Here is an 18,608-nt window from a genome sequence, read left to right on the forward strand (position 1 = left end):
ATAACGTGATCATTTCACGAACTGGCGTGAGACCGAGTTGTTTTTACTGCCAACACAGACAGACTGTGTTGGCAGCACTGAATGGTTCTAATAGATTGCATGCACAAAAAAGTACCAAATAATTTAATATGAACATCGTCAAATTTGCAATAAAGACTTATAATAGAAAACATATTTAAGTATTTATTAAGTATTTAGACATGGTTCCTAATACGTTTAATGCTATTCCACTGTCCATTTAGCCAGGAAAAAACATTTATAGTATATAATAACAAAAACATTATTCCTCATAGTACTACTAGATTGTGAGTTAAATATTTGTATGTGTTAATTGTCTCCTGATTGTCTTATTGGCTGTATTAAATTAAATGGTCTTTACAATGCTTTTGCATGTTTAATCTAATGTGCATGTTCTTCAAATCACAAATATCACAATACTGCTGATAATCCAAAGCATCCTTCCCCCCCCTAATTTACTCCTTCCAGGCAGCCATTGATTAATGCTAATGTAATTTAATAGCATTGACATGGATTTTTATGGCTCAAAAAGGAAAGAAGGCTCAAATTCAAAATAATTCTAATAGAGTTTATCCAATGCCCCTAAAAAACAGTGGGCTGGGATTGTGGTACCGTGGCCACAGAAAAATGTGGGACCCAAAAAAACTTTTTGTCTGACACATGCAGAAATGGCTGTAAAATTATCAAGAAAATTCTCTTGAGTGTCACACACGTTCAAATATTACCACAGTTTGAACCATGAGGTCTAAAAGCGATCCGTATATATTATTCTAGTACCATTCATGTGTGCAGGGTGTCAGCCAGTGACGGACACTAATAACCATCAGGGTACCAAAGGCAAGGAGCAGCAGAGTCTTTCGAAAACATCTTTTTGGAAATCAGCTTTCAGTGGTATAAAAAGGCCAAAATGTTTGAAGGTACAACATTCTGCAATTTTTGTGTGAAAATGGCTAAATCCAAGGAAAAATGTTAACAGAGAGAGAGTGTGTGACCCACCCACACTAACACACACACTCTCACACATGGGCACACACACACACACACACACACACACACACACACACACACACGCGCACACACACACACACACACAAACACATCCATAAAAAAATGCTGTTTGTTTAGTGTGTTTGTTTAGTTATAAGTTCTTTTTAGCACTTTAAATACTGTATCTGTACATATGTTTATCTAATGTACAATTCTGTCAAAATTTTTATTAGAATTACATTTTCTTGTTTCATATTGCTTAATAACTTTTGTTTTCATATTTGCTATGTAAATTGATTTACATAATTAATATAAATCCATCCTAATATTGTGTTAATGTTGTCACACAAACAGAGAGAGAGAGAGAGAGAGAGAGAGAGAGAGAGAGAGGTTTTTTTTTAACATGTGTGTTGCTCAGGAAATATTCATTAACTTTTGTAATGGGATGTTTACGGTGTTTCTGGGCATGAAGTCTTGGGCATGCAGGTCTGACTGCAGCTCTGTTCCTGGGGGCTTGCTGCAAGCTACACACTCTCTGACAGCCAATCACCATCACCTCTGGCTTCGGCCAACAACTGGCTACAGCTGATCACACTATTAGAGTGATGACTGATCATAGTGTGATTAATTAGCAAGCTAACAGAAAGTAGTTTGTTGACATATCTAACTCGTATCAATAGGGTATGTAGCTAGTAGCTAATTCTAAGCTAGCCAACCACTGTACGATGTTATAACTGTCATGTTCTGCCCTGCTTTTATTTTTGTGTTTTGATTATTTGTCTGCTTTTCCTGTTTTATTTTGAAATTACAGTCTATCTCATTTCAGGTCACTTTCCCTTCCTCCCTTTGTCTGTTTTCCCGCCTGTATGATTACTATCCCCGCCCCTAATTTGGTTCACCTGTTTGTTTCAGCTTCCCCTCAGTCCCATGCATAAATACTCACCAGTCCCACTTACCTCTGCCAGATTGTAGTTGTACGAAAGTCACTCTCTCCAGCGTTTTTCCTTGTTGTTTGTATTCCCAGTGTTTTCTAGACTTCTGACTGTTTTTTGGATTACGATTTTTGCCTGCCACTTTTGGTACCTTTGCTTGCATTGTTCATTGAACAATAAATTGACTTACCTGTGATTCCCTGTGTTGAGTCGTGCATTTGAGTCCGCCATTGTACCGTGATAATAATGTAATTTTAATACATTTTGTTATGCACTAAGTGCTCAGTACTAAACAGCACAGCATTATAGTTATTTAATAATTATAATAATTATTTGATAATGCACCCAATACTTAATTCATGAAAATACTCAAAACAGCTAGGGTATTCATTAGGGATGTAACAATGCATCATGAATCAGATAAAAATCGATAGTGTGAAAAAGTGATATAAAAAATAAACCACAATGCAGTTTCTAAACTGCATAGGGCGTAATCTACTCATTCATTTTTTTTGCTTGAAATCAGACATCACATTTAGCTGTTGGTTGGTTGTTGAGACGGAACAAGAGACACACTCTATTTTACACACAGTGGGGCCAGCACTGCTTGAGTAAGTAAGAGCAAGTATTGAAAGAGGCGGTGATGGCATGGCAGCTGGAAAGCTAAACATGGAAATGCTGTCGTCATATACAATGCGAGGAACATGGACGCTGCGGTGAGGGAGGCCGGACTGGCACCCCATATCAAGGGTTTTGCCCACACGTTAATCTTAACCACCCAAGCAGGTTTGGGTGTTCCCCCGCATCACCTGTCTGCTGGGTCGGATCAGGCCGTTTGTAGTCTCGCTTTACCAGACCTTCTTCCACCGAGGTGCTGTGGAGGAGGGTCTGACTAGTCCACACAGCATTCCGGGATGGGAGAAAAACGTGCTTGGGTTTATTGGCATTTCTTTAAACCAATCACAATGGTCTTGGGCGGTGCTAAGCGCTGTACTGAGCAATGGCACCTCTGCAAAATAGCCTCGGGAAGGAACTTGTTTTGGTGGAACATGTACGTTCAAAAGTTGTTTTAGTTGTGCAACAGAAAACTCAGATTGGACAGATAGTCTAGCTAGCTGTCTAGATTCACCCTGCAGAGATCTGAGAAAAGTTTAAATTGCCAACACAAAGAAAGCCCAAGGCAACGGATATCCAGCCTAAATGAGTGAAATCCGGTGGAATTTCCATTGGCAATGGAGCAATCCCGGAAGTGGAAAGTCAAAGATATAGATTAGGCCGGTTGTAACCTTCCTCTACCAAAGCTCCACAGCCACCGCTGTGTTCACATCCAAACAGGAAGCGCTACTCAACTAGGCAAAAACAAGCACACGCTAATCATGGACGTCGCAACACGCTGGAACAGCAACTAGCCGTACGAAATGCCTGTGAAATCAACACAGTGGATAACTCAGAGATCCGAGATGCTGAGGACATTGTGAAACTTCTTAAACCTCTGAAGACAGCCATAACCGGGCTGGGTGATGAAAAATGCCCAACTGTGTCTCTGATTGTGCCCCTAAAGCACATGATCGAGCGGTCATTGGTGTTTTTTGCCCTCAGCGTCTCCTCCCAGGCAGCGTGGCAATGGTTATGTTTAGGGTTAAGGTTAGGGTTAGCTGCCTTGAAGGCGCCGTTGGAGACACCATCAAGCTGATCGAGCAGAGCATGGCACCCGATAAAGAAGACTCCCCCACAGTGAGCGTCATGGAGAATGCTATCTTCAGCAACCTGTCAGAAAGATACGCTGGGGAATACAACCACCTGCCGGAATGCGATGCAGAAGACCCTAGATTCAGCACTTTACCTCATCTAGAGGGAGACAGCGCCAGGATGTGTTCCACAGGCTGAACGAGAAAGCTGTGCAGCTTAACAATCAGCTACTTATTTTACTATCTCTCTCTCTTTCCAATGATGATAACAACACAATTATTATATAAAGAGGTGTTGTATACAGAGTGATGTATAACTGCTGCAGTACTTATTTATTGTTTATTTTATTTTTTATTTTTTAACATTATATACATTGTATGCTAATGTACTTTTTAACTTTAACTCTTAATGGGTGGGTTGGTTGTAAACAGGGCATGAAGTTAACTTTTTTGACCACCAGCCACTGTGGCAGGTGAATGTTTAAATCCACCTGCCACAGGGACTTTTTACCAGCCAGTTTTTTTTTGCGTCATAAAGGTGAAAAACAGGAATTGCTATGACTCTATGATCCTATCCTGTCCTATTCATGGTAGCCTACTCGTGAACATTGCGCCGTCATCACGTGCTGTAGTAGAGGGGCCCGCCTTGATAATCCTGAATAGGGGCCCGGTGTTGGCTCGTTATTCCACTGCATATAAGAGATGAGATGACTGACAAAATCAGGAGTAGCCTGACAACAACAAAACACTGATGAATGCGCACCATAACACATGAATGTTTTTTGTATAGTTCTTAAAAATAAAAAAATAAATAAAAAGGAAACTTGTTTTGGGGAGAATAATACTTATTACTATTAGGCTAATTAATTACTCTGGGCTGAGATTTTCTAGGAACCTTTACCAAAAAGGCTCAGGATGCTGCAAATGTTGGTAAAATATGAAAAAGGCTGGTGGATTTAAGACACAAAATAATTTATTGGATGAATCCAATATGAACATATTTGTCATTGTCAGTGGCTTGTTAATCTTTTCATTGTTAGTTAATTTCCTATCCTGGCCTGGGACACACATTCATACGGTTTAATAAAGTACTTATTGGACTTTAACTTATCATTGCACTTACAATAACGTAGCTGTCCTCAATTTAGGTCATCCTGTACATCTCATCTGCGTTTTTTCCTGCATCCACCGCGTGCGTTTGTGTGTGTGTCTGTGCGTGCATGTGTTTGTGTGTGTGTCTGTGTGTGTGTTTGTGTGTGTGTGTGCGCGTCAGTCGCGGGGGAAACGGAGCAGTCCCGCCCGCTGCAGAGAGCCGACAGATTGAAACAGCAGCGCTGACTTTAGAGTGAAGAAATGTTCCAGTGTACATTAATGTTAAAATGTATACAGGTTGGCAGGACGGTCTGAAATGTTTTTCACGGTCTTTCGCTGTACGTTTTGTTGGTAAATGTGAGATGTTCGAGTCACACACACACGTCTCGTCTTCATATCAGAAACTAGGAAATGAATTTGACCCGTTCTCACTCCCGCTTGGTCAGTGGCTGCACGTGGGATGCTGGGATTGTGTGAGTAATGAAAATGTGATAGGGGTCCCCGGCTGTCAATCAAGTGTCTTCCAGTGATGCGGGCCCCTGATTGGACCAGGCCTGTAAGCAACCGTGTACCCTGCTTACCGATAGTTACGAATCTGAATCACTCAATTCTCATTGGCTACCCGCCAATGTGGCAGGTAGATTGACAGTTTCACCCGCCAATCAGAAAAGTTACCCGCATTTGGCGGGTGGGCGGGTGCCAATTTCATGCCCTGGTTGTAAAACTGAATTGCCCCTTGGGGACTAAAAAAGTTATCTCGAACTGAAGCACTCTCTCTGGAAACACATGCATGCTTTATTTTTGTGCAAATGTTGCACAAAAATGTGATAAGATGAGACCTCTCTGCCTCATGTTACAACGATTTATTTAGTCATTTCTTTCCCGGCTGTGTACAGACCAACTTCCCTGTGGATGAAACAGATGAGGGAGGAGCACACACACACACACACACACACACACACACACTGCTCACAGATCTGCTCACCAGATCTTTTGTTGCTGATATTAAACAGTTGTCCTGTCATCCGGCTCATTTGGCACTGATCATTTTGTGGAACAACACAAAAAGCATTAAGGTGAGGAGATATTTTGTAAGTTGTATTACCCTGTGATGGGGGTTGGTTGTCACAAAGTGTCAGAGTGTCTTTGATGGTTAATTACTTCTTGTTACAATAAGTTGTTAAAATAAAAGGGATACCAATTTCAAGGCAATACCTTAAGCTTTCATTTAATGTAGGAATATTATGACTATTGAAAGATGTTTTTATGTTGTGCATTTCACACAAGAGTAAAAAAGTGTGACAACCAACGCTGGTCTCTCCTACAGAAGTGAAACACCTCACAAGTTGTCCAATCAAGTGCTAGAAGGAGAATGGTGAGATGTACCTACTGCTTTAGCAAAGGCATACCTAGCAACAATTCAATTCAGTTTTATTTATAGTGTCAAATCACAACAGAAGTTATCTCAGGACACTTTTCAGATAGAGCAGGTCTAGACCACACTCGATAATTTACAGAGACCCAAAAGCATGCATTTGGTGCAAAAGTGGAGAGGCACGCTCCATTCCATTTGGTGACTTAATGCCTGTTTGTTGCCAAGTGGCAAAAAAACAAAAAAAAACAAAGGCCAAAACTAAAGAAGAAGAGGAGGAAGCATAATGACTGATAGTGTCATGGAAGTACCTGGTGCAGGTTCTGCTGCCATGGTAACAGACGATGAACACCCCGACGACAGTGGTGATGAAGATAACGGTACACACCTTTGGCCATTAAGTTAATAATCAAAGTTTTTTTTTTACATTTACTTTTACTTCTAATACTTAAATACATATGATATCAGAAAATGACTTTTGGTAGGCTACTTAAACTTAGTACAGTAAATATCAGATACTTAATATTCTAAAGGGAGATTTCTACCAAAGTCATTTTCTGGTAAGATACTTGTACTTTTACTCAAGTATTGCTTTCAAGTAGTTTATACAAGACGGCTACTTACATACTTTTACTTAAGTAACATTTTCAATGCAGGACTTTTTACTTTTTACTATTTTTACAGTGTGGTATTACTACTTTTACTTAAGTAAAGGATCTGAATACTTCCTCCACTACTGCTGATGAGAGGCGCTGGACAGAGAGGGGAGAGGAAGAGGTCTCACTCTACTTCAAATTCTACGTCCCGGAGCTTTAAAGCAGCTTTAAACAAAGTATGAGACATGCATACATGTGTTGACAATAGAATTACAAGCACTATACCATGGGTAGTTTGTGAAGTTTAATGTTAAACTGCATGACTTTTTGTTCTTTTTTCTCACACATCAGATACATTGTTAATATTTACATCCAACAGAACTCAAAATAATAATAATTAAAAAAAAAACTGGTTACATTGTTTCACGTCTTTTCATTATTTCAGCAACAGAAAGAGCTCATAATTATTCAGGCATTATCCTTTCACAAATATACAATAAATGTCAAAAGAAATGTGCTGTAGGTCTATATATATATGTATGTTTAAAAAATTAAAAAAAATAAACGTGACAGTCTTACAAAACACAAAACAACAAGGGTGAAAACAAACATGGCGATAATCTTCAGGACATTCAAAATAATGAAATGTGTCTGAAAACATAAGTATTTGACAGTGAAACATGAATACATGTAAATGCCATTTTCAGCATGCTTTGCAGCAAGTAGCAGCACTTACACATAATAAGAATGATAACAATAATAATAATAATAATAATAATAATGATAATATTAATATTAATAATAATAATAATAATGAAAAAGGAAGGATCTCATGAATAGTAAATGTGTCACAAAAAGACAAAGTAGTGTTTCAGTGTTTTTTCACACAGCAATTACAGCAATATCAAACTCCGTCAGCGGTTTGAACCACGGACCACTGCTTAAACTAAACGCTAGCACACGTATCGAGTCAATGCAAGACAACAAGGTGAGCACGGGAGAAAGTCTCACACGTTTTACTCTCTCTATCGTATTAACCACCATTAAGAGTAAACACTAAATTACCTTCAACGCCTCGAGGATTTGTATTTTCACATTGAGCACTAACACAAGTATTTTCTTATCTTTATATATATATTTTTTTTCTCCAAACATACATTAATCTGACATGTCAAAAAATGTGAACTTTCAATTGATGCACATTTGCTGTGTCTAGAGGGCTTGTGTGTAGGAGGCAGTATCCTGAAAATTGGCTCGTCAAGCACATTAGCTTATGTATGGTTTGAAATGAACAGTCACAGTGTAAAATGGACTCTGGAAATAAGCGGAGTGCTATCACACATATAACTAAGCATTCTATAAAAAAATACAGTAGCAAGCTTTTTTCTCTTCAGTGTTTCTTACTGATTTGAAACTATTTAGGCTATATTAGTACAAATCATATAAAAAAAATAATAGATATTTAAATATGTTAAACGTGTGGGCTGTCCTATGAAAAATATGTCCCTTTTAGGTATGAGTAGAACTATTTAAACTGTTTTTTCGCCTCCAGGACAACCCAAGTATATGTGATTGTCTTCACCTAGTGCACCTACATAAAGAACGACTCCTGTTGGTTTTAGAACTCCGCAAAAACACACCCACAGGACTCACAATGCAATGGACCTCAAACCAACCTCCATGAGGAACTTAAGTTTTCACATACAGTTATGGAAAATACCCATATGGCAAGCCATGATGTAAACTGGGAAAGTGTAGCATATTGCCAATCAACTATGTTAACTTCCCATTAAACAAGGTAGTAGCAAATGGACACAAACGGAATGAAACTATATGTCTTTGGCAACTACTGTTAATAAGATAATAATGATAATAATAATAATAATAATAATAATAATAATAATAATAATAATAATAATAACCTGGATGGATGGATAATTGTACATGGAGGAATATCAGATACTGTTGGATCTCAAGCCCTTTGTATTTCTTGGTAGCTAACGAGGATAACATTTGCCTCTAATAGTCCGAAATATCCAGTCAAACTCCATAACAGCAAAGCTATTATGGAAAGTAATGAAGGATTCAGTTGAGAGACTGCCAATTCACATCTTCACATAACAACCCTGTCACTAATGGTAATTAAAGGGGTAGTCCATGTCATTATAGATTGATAATTAGCTTTACAAACCAAATGGCAATTTTTTTTTTTTTCTTTTTTTTTTACAACAGAACACAGCCGATCACACGCACAGAACAGTATATGACTTTCAAAGAATCAAGCATTTGATTGACAGACAAACAGAAAACAAACAAAAGAAGCACGTCGCTATAAAAGGTCACTACCACTGTGGGAAATGTTAAAAAAAAATGATAAAAATAAAAGAAGAAGAAGAACAAAATAACATCTTCTTCAATGACATACTCTGTACACGATTTAGACGAAAAAAAAGCCACGTATTGAAAAGTGAGGAAATCAATCAAAAACAAACAGGATGGGTGGGCACTGGTGAGGGGGTGAAGGGTGCTGGGGGAGGGTGGTGTCGGCTACGCTAACATCAAAAGGTGAGCAGGGGTCCCACATACAGCCTCAGTGGAGCAAGCAGTGCACAATACATAGGGGATTGAGGGCCACACATTATTTTCATCATGGCAGGGGAAAGCCCACATGTGGTTTAAGCTTTTAGAGCAAACAGAAGCAGAGTGGGAATGGATGCACATCCGTTCAGCAGAGCTTTGTTTTCCATGAAGCGTTTGCCGCACTATCATGTTGCCTCTTGCAGAGCTGAGAGTAATGCGGCATGTCACACGGATTGCTCCTTGGGGAACGTGAACGGGACTCGAGGGTCGGGGGCCGGGAAGCTGGTGTTGGAGTACGTGGGCTCGTTGGGCGGTTGCTGCGTGTAGGCGTGCTGGGGCAGGAAAGTAACTGGAGGGTAGGCCGGAGCGGGCTGAGACTCGGGGAAGTGTTCCATGTTGCAGACGCGCTGGTAGCTCATGTATTCGGCTGGGTTCAACAGCTCTTCTGGAAGCCTCCCAGAGTCCTGCGAGGAGAAGACAGAAAAAGGAGAAAAAGAAGACAATACTGCAGGGTCACAGGGTTTTCTCATTTGGAGGAAGGTTGGCTGAAGCTGAAATGGAGCGTTATCACATCAGTACTTTAGATTGCACAGCAGAGCAGTGAGTATTTTATACACACATGTTCACTAAGCAGTTTACTTAACAGACATTAGAAACACTATTTGGCAATGTCACATTTCAGTAGTATTTTCCTACTGATTAACAGTATACAAACCATCATTTTAATACATAATTATGCGCATGTTTCTGTGCCGCAAAAAGGGTTGGATTAACTAATATCTAATATCTGTATTCAAGTTTGTTTTTATTCTGCTTTTAGTTCTTAAAATAATATTGTTCATGTGCAAACATCTGTATTAACTTGTCAAATTGTAAAAAGAAAATTGGGATTTATAGTCACACATTTCTACTTTTATGTTTATAGTAAAGGAAAATTGTGGGAGCAGTCCATTCATTACAGGACCAGATGTGGTATTAAATATGCCTGATGTGCATTACTGGCCACTAACTCTTGCTCACTGAGGGCCCCATTTCCTTGAATCAGAAAGGTGCAGATACAGATGGTGGTGCAGACTGGTTTAGGCCAGCTGGAGTTTTGGTAATGTGGCTCTGCAGTGGGGAGAGGGGCTGCATACAGAAAACAGTGGAGGTGTTTGGTTCAAGGCTTGTGTCAGTTATCAAGCATTAAATCATCTGGATTTGAATCTGGATGTTACAACTGACATCAAATAATGAACATACAAAACATTTATCAGTTGCCTGTATTTGTTTAACTGAACAAATTTAAATGATTGCATTCAGTTTGGTTAAGCTTTCATGTCTCAAATGATGCCAACTGTTAATACTTGGAGTAAAACAGTGTCTTTTTAAAAAGGCACTCCAGCAATTAATATATTGGGGCGTGAACATTTAAATTACGATCGTTTCCAGTATAGTAGTATGTATGACCATTCTTACGCTCTGATTGGTGTGATACGAACGTTTCATGAATCACACGTGAAGCCTGTCGTAAAATGATTTCTGCGCTCATATCTGCGCTGGTTTCTATGTTAGGTTGATAAATGAGGGCCATTGACTTTACATCCCTAAAGGCTCTGACACACCAACCCGACGGCCGACCTTCAGCAGAAAAGGCAGTCGGACTGACTGCTTCCCCTAGTTGGTCAAAAAAGGGCCTCGGAACACACCGAAGCGAGCGTATGTTCTGCGCGTGCACGAGATGTCATACGTCTCCATAACAGCAGGCGGCGCTAATCTGCATTGTCGCCCAAAAAATTAAAACCGGCAGCTGATTGGACGAACGCGTCACGTGGGTCTGGCTTCTCCGGAATTTCAAAACCAGACCATCATGGTGGCTCGTTCGGAATACAATGTCATCTGGGTCAAAAAGCTAGTAAAATAAAAAATGAATCATTTCAGTTTTAGTTTTTTAGCTATAATATATCTCTACTGAAAAAAGAAGGCAGCATGAATTTCTGTCAATTCCTGTGACGTTAAACCACAGAAAGTGAACAGACCTGACATGAGATGGCGCTGTGCTGTAACTGCTTTATATCAGACACTAAGAGTGCAAAGATTAAACGTTAAACATCATGGTTATTATCCAACCATGTATTTTGTATATATGTGTAGCTCAGTGTACCCATGTAGTTAATAAATTATGATGTTTTATTATAAATTAAACTAGCCATCAATATAACAGCCTACAAGTCCAGCTGAAATGATTAGACCATCAAACACACAACTGTTTGGATTGTTTCCAGAGCAGCTAAAACATGTTTTTCTTAAAACAAGGTTGATTTCATCCGGACTTATAGCTTTTACAGAAGCTAAGATCGTTCATGGAGCTGTGTACACTGTGTCCTCACGATGTGAGGCAGCATGCTGATGGCCTTGTATAAACTTGGAATTTAGTTACCCAGCTGTGACTTGGAGTTCTGTGTTAGAGTCTGTAGAAAAGTACCAAGGTTGTATTTGTTTTGCATCATTCAGTGCTAGCAGTGCAACTTGTTAATCAAGGTACTGGCACTGGATGAGTAATGCTAAAACTGTGTTGTGCTTTGTAAGTGCACATCACACTCAAATTGCTACATTATTTGAATCCACTGAAAGAAAAGGCAATCATGCATCCCACTTGTGGGTGACATGTACTGGTTAAATTTGGCTTAATGAATGAATAATTACTGAGAATCCCTTTACTGAAATAAAAAGTATGCACCAACATGTGCTTTGGGTGGGTGAAGAGTCAAGTTAGTTGTATTTTGCTATTCAATGTGTATTGACACTGCTATCCAGAATGCTCCCTTCTCATTCCAACAGAAAGGATATTAGAAAGGATATTTTGCAAACAAAATGCAGGGCAGAAACAAAAGGGCATTTGTGGCAGCTAAAGGTCACTGATCTTGATCTGCACAAACATGGATATAGTGCCTTCAGCCCTAAACTGTTTTATGTGTTGATTTCAGTGCTTGGCTGGTTGAAAACATGAAGAATCTGGCTTTTGAACAACATTAGGGCATTAGGGTTATTTCAAGATATTTGCAGGGTCTCCCAAAGAATGTTTAGGGCCAAACCTGACCAGAATTAAATCTCCCGTCTCCCCTAAATTAAAAATCACTGCAAGATAAATGAACTTGCTGCATTCAATATGTTTTTTAGCAGTTTCCTTCTTTTGGACATTTTATGCACATTAGTAATAAAGGGCAAGATAAGACATGATAATAATAACTACTCTATCTGTAAAGTGTCCTGAGATATATATAAAATTGAAATGAGTTAAATTTTCCATTGTTCTTGTGTCTCCTGATGGCCCAAGGGCCCTAAGCAGCTCTAAACTCAGCATTTCTTTTGAAGGAATTCCTTGTATATGTTTAACGTTTTCAAAAGAAAAACATTATGATTCAAACATGATTATGAAATATCAGCAGACATGCAAAAAGAAAACATGGATGACAGTGAAAATGGAACTTACGAAAACTCCTCAAGCATCTCTACATCTACGAAAACGATGATCCCAACTCTGCAAGGGTTTCGGCAGGGCAACAAAACCACAAACAGACTTAAATCTGTCTACATTTTCTTGCATGTGTTAAACAAAATATAAAAACGTGAACATTTACTTTACACAATAAAGCTGCCATAGCACAAATATATACTTATTGGGTAAAACATGCAGACGAAAACAAGGCATTTTATTAAGCAGGCCATAAACACACCAAAGTTCATCTTATAAAAGCCCAACTTGTGTGTTCTAACTATTTTGTCTCAACTAAAATTGTATTTCTTTCAAACGATGTGCCCTTAATTGTTTGTGTGTGTTGTAACAGGGATATTAAACAACATGTACTTTGAGAGATGCAAAGAATAAAACAATTACCCAAAGAAAAGGCCCTAATTTAAAATGACATCGTGAGGGATGAATGGTTAGATAAGCACAGTGGATCTCAGGAAGACAAAGGGTGAGCGGTGATGGTGTGTGAAGGTAAATTGGTGTTTTCACAGCAGCAGACATGCAAGTAAACCTCTCCTGACACACATGCTGCAGACACAAGCGTCTGGAAAGCTTATTTGCTTCAGGTCAGTATCAAAGACCACTCAAGCAGCTGAAGAGAACTTTCTACTTTGTCAGGTTATTAATTTCTTTGCTCGCTGAGAAGACCTTGGCGAATTCAAGCAAAATTAAAACCAACAGTCTGAGGCACAGTTTTTTTTTTCCTTTCCAACTTATAGGTTGGCCTCAGGACATTTGGAAATCATACATGAAACTTAAGCAAACTGCTTCAGATAAAAGTCTGACTCCATGTTGGGATCAGAAAGTCCTCACCCAGAAAACGACCATATAGGTCGACTGCAAGCAGCTCATTACAACCCATAATTCTCTTGTTAGGCGGTGACCTCTCGTGGCTGTAGTAATTATCGCGAGAGCAAACGAGGTGACAGAGTATAAAAACGCCTAATCTGCATAAGCAGGTTGGGGGGGTGATTGGGTCAAACGAGCACAGGACTCTCACCCAGGAGACCGGGGTTTGTGTCCCATGTGAAACCAAAAGCCATCTGTCACATTTTTAAACTAACAGTTTTATGGACCATGCCATCACCTTATGCCCTCATTTTAGTAGTTTTACGTGACTTTAAACCAATCCCTGATGTTTTAGTAACCGTAACTAATTCTTGTTGCCTAAAATTAACAAGTTCCGTTTCACAACATTTACTACAGTACGTGTTTCAAACTGTGCCCCTCACGTTTACAGTCTCATGATTGAATTTCCCAAGTATGTCTCGCTGCAGCCTGCCGATGCTAGCATGCAGCTAGCAGGTCGCACTCTGCTCAGGACTGAGGACTCCAGTAAGAGCAGGGGAGGGGGGCTCTGTATGTACGTGCATGAGAACTGGTGTAATAACGGAACAATTATAGATAAACACTGTTCCCCTGACCTCGAGTACATGTCTGTAAGATGCCGGCCTTTTTTTCTACCGAAAGAGATAACAGTAGTGATCATCACGGCTGTGTATATTCCACCCGACGCCAATGTAAACACGGCACTCTCTCTCCTGCTGAACACCATAAATGAACAGCACCGGGACAACCCCAACGGTGTTCATATAATCGCAGGAGATTTTAGTAAGGCCAACTTGAAGCACAGACATTTTAATTGCATTTTGTGTCTGTTAAGAGGCACAAAGGCACTATTTCAAATATGCCCCCACAACTGGCATTTTAGCTAACTGGGAGCTCTGGCCATAGCTGCAGCAACTCCAGTTTGCTAGCACCGATTTTGATCATTTTTTTTCCTATCGACAGTACTCGGAAAAATCTAGCGATCAAGATTCAGGTAAACATCGGCCAGAGTTCTCCTTTAACACATGATATGTCCTTTTTTAGTACACAAAACAAAGTTTGAAAATGACATTATGGCTATTTTTTTAAAACGATCTTTAAATGTCCTGATGTGGGGTATTTTCTACAGTAAAAATATCCCTGTTTGTAGTCTTCTGCTAAGCTAAGATAAGCAGCTTCTGCTAGCTGTAGTATTTACCAGATGCATAAGAGAGGGATGTCGCTTTTCTTATCTAACTCACTAACACATTATCATATTTCACAAAATGTCAAACTATTTCAAAAAAATGTATAGTGCACCAAGCTTACACAAGGCTTTTTTGTCTTTATTCCAGAGTGGTAGACATTTTATAGAAATGTTTACTGCACAGAAATGAATATTGTCGTTAGCAACCGATGTACAATAGATGGATAGATCATACACATACATACAAACTGACTTTCCACAGAAAGTTTGTTTTATGTGTTCACTTTATGATAATTAATTTGTTACATTACACCAAATATTAAAATATACAAATTGTAAGTGCCTCTTTTATTATTAAATAAGGACGAGCACCTGCTATGTATGTATCAAACTTAAGTGGATACAATGCAGGGCGCTGCATTGGATTATCAGGTGGGTTCCTTTGCATCAGAGAAGTACAGTAGAAAGGGTCAAATACATTCCAGGAGGCACCACAGTGCAGTCTGAGCTGCACACAATTACATATTTCTATAACTGCTGCAAGCAACAGATCTGCTACACTGACAACACACCTACACTCAGCTTTACATTTATGTGAGAGCATGTAGAACCCAAGTAGTTTCCACGATAAACAAAACTAACAAACAACTGCTGTCAGATTCAAAAACATTTCTGCATCACTTTCAGCCATCTGTTTATTCTACAACTGAGGGTATCAGAGTTACACCTTTTCAAATCCCACACGTTGAGGCTTTACATTTCTCTAACCATCTCCTTAAATGGCCCCAAATTACAGTCTGTAACTTTTAGATTTGCCTTTTTGGTTTTGGCTTCTTACACATTTTTTATTGAATCTGCTTTTATTCATGCATTTCATTTAAATTGGATGTCTCCGTATGCCTGTGTGCCAATTGGCAACTGCTGAAGTTTGATCTATAATATTTGTTAATACCTCTTTTTATGACGGCAGACTATTTCACTTTAGGGTGATCTACAGCAGAAGTCAAGCTGAATATGTCTTTTTCTGTTTCTAAGCATTTCCACAGCTTCAACACCAAACTCTGGGCAGTGGGCCAAGGATTTGAATGATTGAGAATAATGGCCTGAAGACATATACTTACTTTAAAAGGTCATTATGGGAAGAAAGACAACAAATCTTTTAGGGGGCTTTCATACCTACAAGTCCAAACCAAGGCCAGGACCAAGGTTCATGTTTTTGCATTTGATCCAGTAAGTTTTGGTTTCACAGTGCAGTTATGCAAGCGCACTCAAGATCTATATGTGACAAAACTAGGTCCGGCCATCATCACATATGTGAGCTGCGTCTCCTGATACTTATAACTGATTGGTTTGTAGACAAGCTTCCCCCGTCCTCTCTTGTATCTTTTTGTTTTGTTGTGATGTTGAGATGCAAGACACGGGAGCTTTCTTTCTGCATCATTTATTCGGAGACAAACGGAAACCTACACTGTACATTTACTACCACTTAACAAGTAAAAGGCTGATTTATTTGCTCTGATAGTCAACAGCTGTCTGCTCTGAGTGCATTCACTGTCACACACTCTCTCACGTACACACAAAGTACTGAGCTGTTACTTAAAGGAGCTTTCCCGGTCTGAACCATCCAAAAATGCTTTCACACTATAAATGAACCATGGTTCAGTGTGATCCGGACCGAGACTACCTCTTTTGGTCGGACCAAATTTCGGGCCATTTCGGACTGTGGTCCGGGGTAGGTTTCACACTTGTAATTTTGGTTCGGACCAAACAAGGTAGGTGTGAAAGCCTCCTGTACACTGCCTGCGTGGCGTGAGCGTGGCGTTTCTGTTGCGTGTCAGTTGCGTGGCGGCTGCATGACATTTTCTATGTCATTGCACACCAGAAACGTGTGTGACGCGGAGCTGCTGCTGCTAGCCTTGTCTGTACACATGTATGTTTCCCATTGATAAAATGAAATAATAGCGTGTTCTTCAACAAAGTCGACATGGGTTGTTGAAATGTACTGCACTCAAGCAGTAGTATACTTCATGTTAAACATAAATATATACTGATTTGATTACAGCAAAGACAATGTCAGCAGTATTGATGGCAAAATAGGCTACAGAATATTTTGTTCTGTATTGACAGGTGCTATATTTGAAAATCGATAATTATTTATTATTATTTTTTTTAAATTACATTTATATCTGCATTTATGTCAAAACCTAGAGACTTTCAAACATCAAAATGTCATTTATTAAATGTATTCGTGTCAAAATGACATATAAACATCTTTTCGAATTCTATTTTGCCTGGAAATGCTTCCAACATGCTTGCGTGTCGCATGAAAAATAGGCGTCAGCCCTATTTCTAGCGTGCACACGTTTTCGGCGCGGCTCAAACCGCGCCTGAGACATGCGTGTCACGCAGGCAGTGTGCAAGCTCTAACCTGTTAACATGGGAGCCGAAATAAAAACTGACACGCCATGCAGCTGACCCGCTCGCGCCACGCAGGCAGTGTGCAGGAGCCCTTAGACTTTAGGAATTAAAGCAGCACCAGGCAGGCGTGTCATGTAAAAGTATACACATCGTATCAGCCTAAGTCACAAAATTACCGAAACGAAGATAGAAGCTTCCCATCCTTGACTGACTAAGCCCTCTGTTCAGAGAAACTTTAACCAGTGTCTTTCCAAAAGCTCTTATACACACTGACTTGTGGCCACTGCCTGGTTCAAAGGGGCTGTCCTCCCCCGAAAAACGCCCACATAGGTCATTTGTTCAAGGAGTAAAGCAGGAAGGTTTGTAGGACTTGTTGGTTAAATAACATTAAACTGAAACAACACTGACAACAGAAGTTAATTGAAAACATCAACTTTTAACTCTACTGCTCTCACTCTAATTTATTCCTGTTGTTTAACACTAGACAGAAACATATGCCACATCTGCTGACACAGAGATGTTCAGTAACATCTGGAGCATGAATGTTGCTTTCCCTTTACAGGCTGTTACAGGACGAACTGGGATTGTGTCCTGCTGATGCCCATGTTTGATGCCACCTCTTCTTTCCAAATGATTGTCATGAGTAATTTTAAGCTCACTACTTTTGCCCATCTTGTACTTCATTAGATGGACCTTGCACTGCATCAGCTAACATTCGTTATTCCATTACATCACCATTCTGTAATAAAACAAATGTATTTCAATAGAGCAAAATGTATTGTTGACAGATGATAGATCTACTCAGTTATGATGTTAAAATGTTCCCTTGGTATATCATAGAAGAACCCAACAGTGCATGCATCCTCTCTTAAATCTACAATTGGTCATGATATATGCTTTTAGCTGACAGGAGATTTCTGTTTTGAATAATGTATGGTTTTGTGGTATCTGAAAGTCAATATCGTTTCTCTACATGCACCTGTGTTGCCGTTTACCTTGATCAACATTCAGACTTCTCAACACCAAGGCATTGTTTTACCAAGGAGACTTGTAGCTGAGTGAATGTGTTTTGCTCTTTTTGCACTATTCTTTGGAAGCAATTTATCTGTATGTATATAGCGCCATTGATCACCATTGATCCAGTATATATCTTACACTATGTGTGTTTCTTGTTACAACATTTAGCTGGACGGTCATTGGACTTATTGACCCTGTTGATTCGATTTACAAGATGTCTGTGATGCGTAATGACAGCTACAAGCCACATTCTCCGAACACAGTTTCCTCTGTCAATTCTGTGCAGCTGTGGTGCTTTTGAGTGATTCCATGTCCTTAGTTGGCCTACGGTTGGGCCTAAGATACGGATCAAGTTGAGATTCTGGTACTAGAAATGTTTTTAA

General features: G+C 39.5%; 1 protein-coding gene across 2 annotated transcripts in view; it reads right to left on the reverse strand.

Annotated features, from left to right (window-relative positions):
- Positions 1–8,671: 8,671 nt before the first annotated feature.
- nectin1b (nectin cell adhesion molecule 1b) overlaps positions 8,672–18,608 on the reverse strand; it is a 184,935-nt gene continuing 174,998 nt past the window's right edge. For both annotated transcript variants that reach the window (XM_031287070.2, XM_031287069.2), the window contains one exon: positions 8,672–9,729. In XM_031287070.2, coding sequence (XP_031142930.1) covers positions 9,490–9,729 — 240 coding nt within the window. In that variant the 3' untranslated portion in view covers positions 8,672–9,489. The remainder of the gene's footprint in view (positions 9,730–18,608) is intronic.

This window comes from Sander lucioperca, chromosome 5, assembly GCF_008315115.2.
Source record: "Sander lucioperca isolate FBNREF2018 chromosome 5, SLUC_FBN_1.2, whole genome shotgun sequence".
Lineage (NCBI taxonomy): Eukaryota > Metazoa > Chordata > Actinopteri > Perciformes > Percidae > Sander > Sander lucioperca.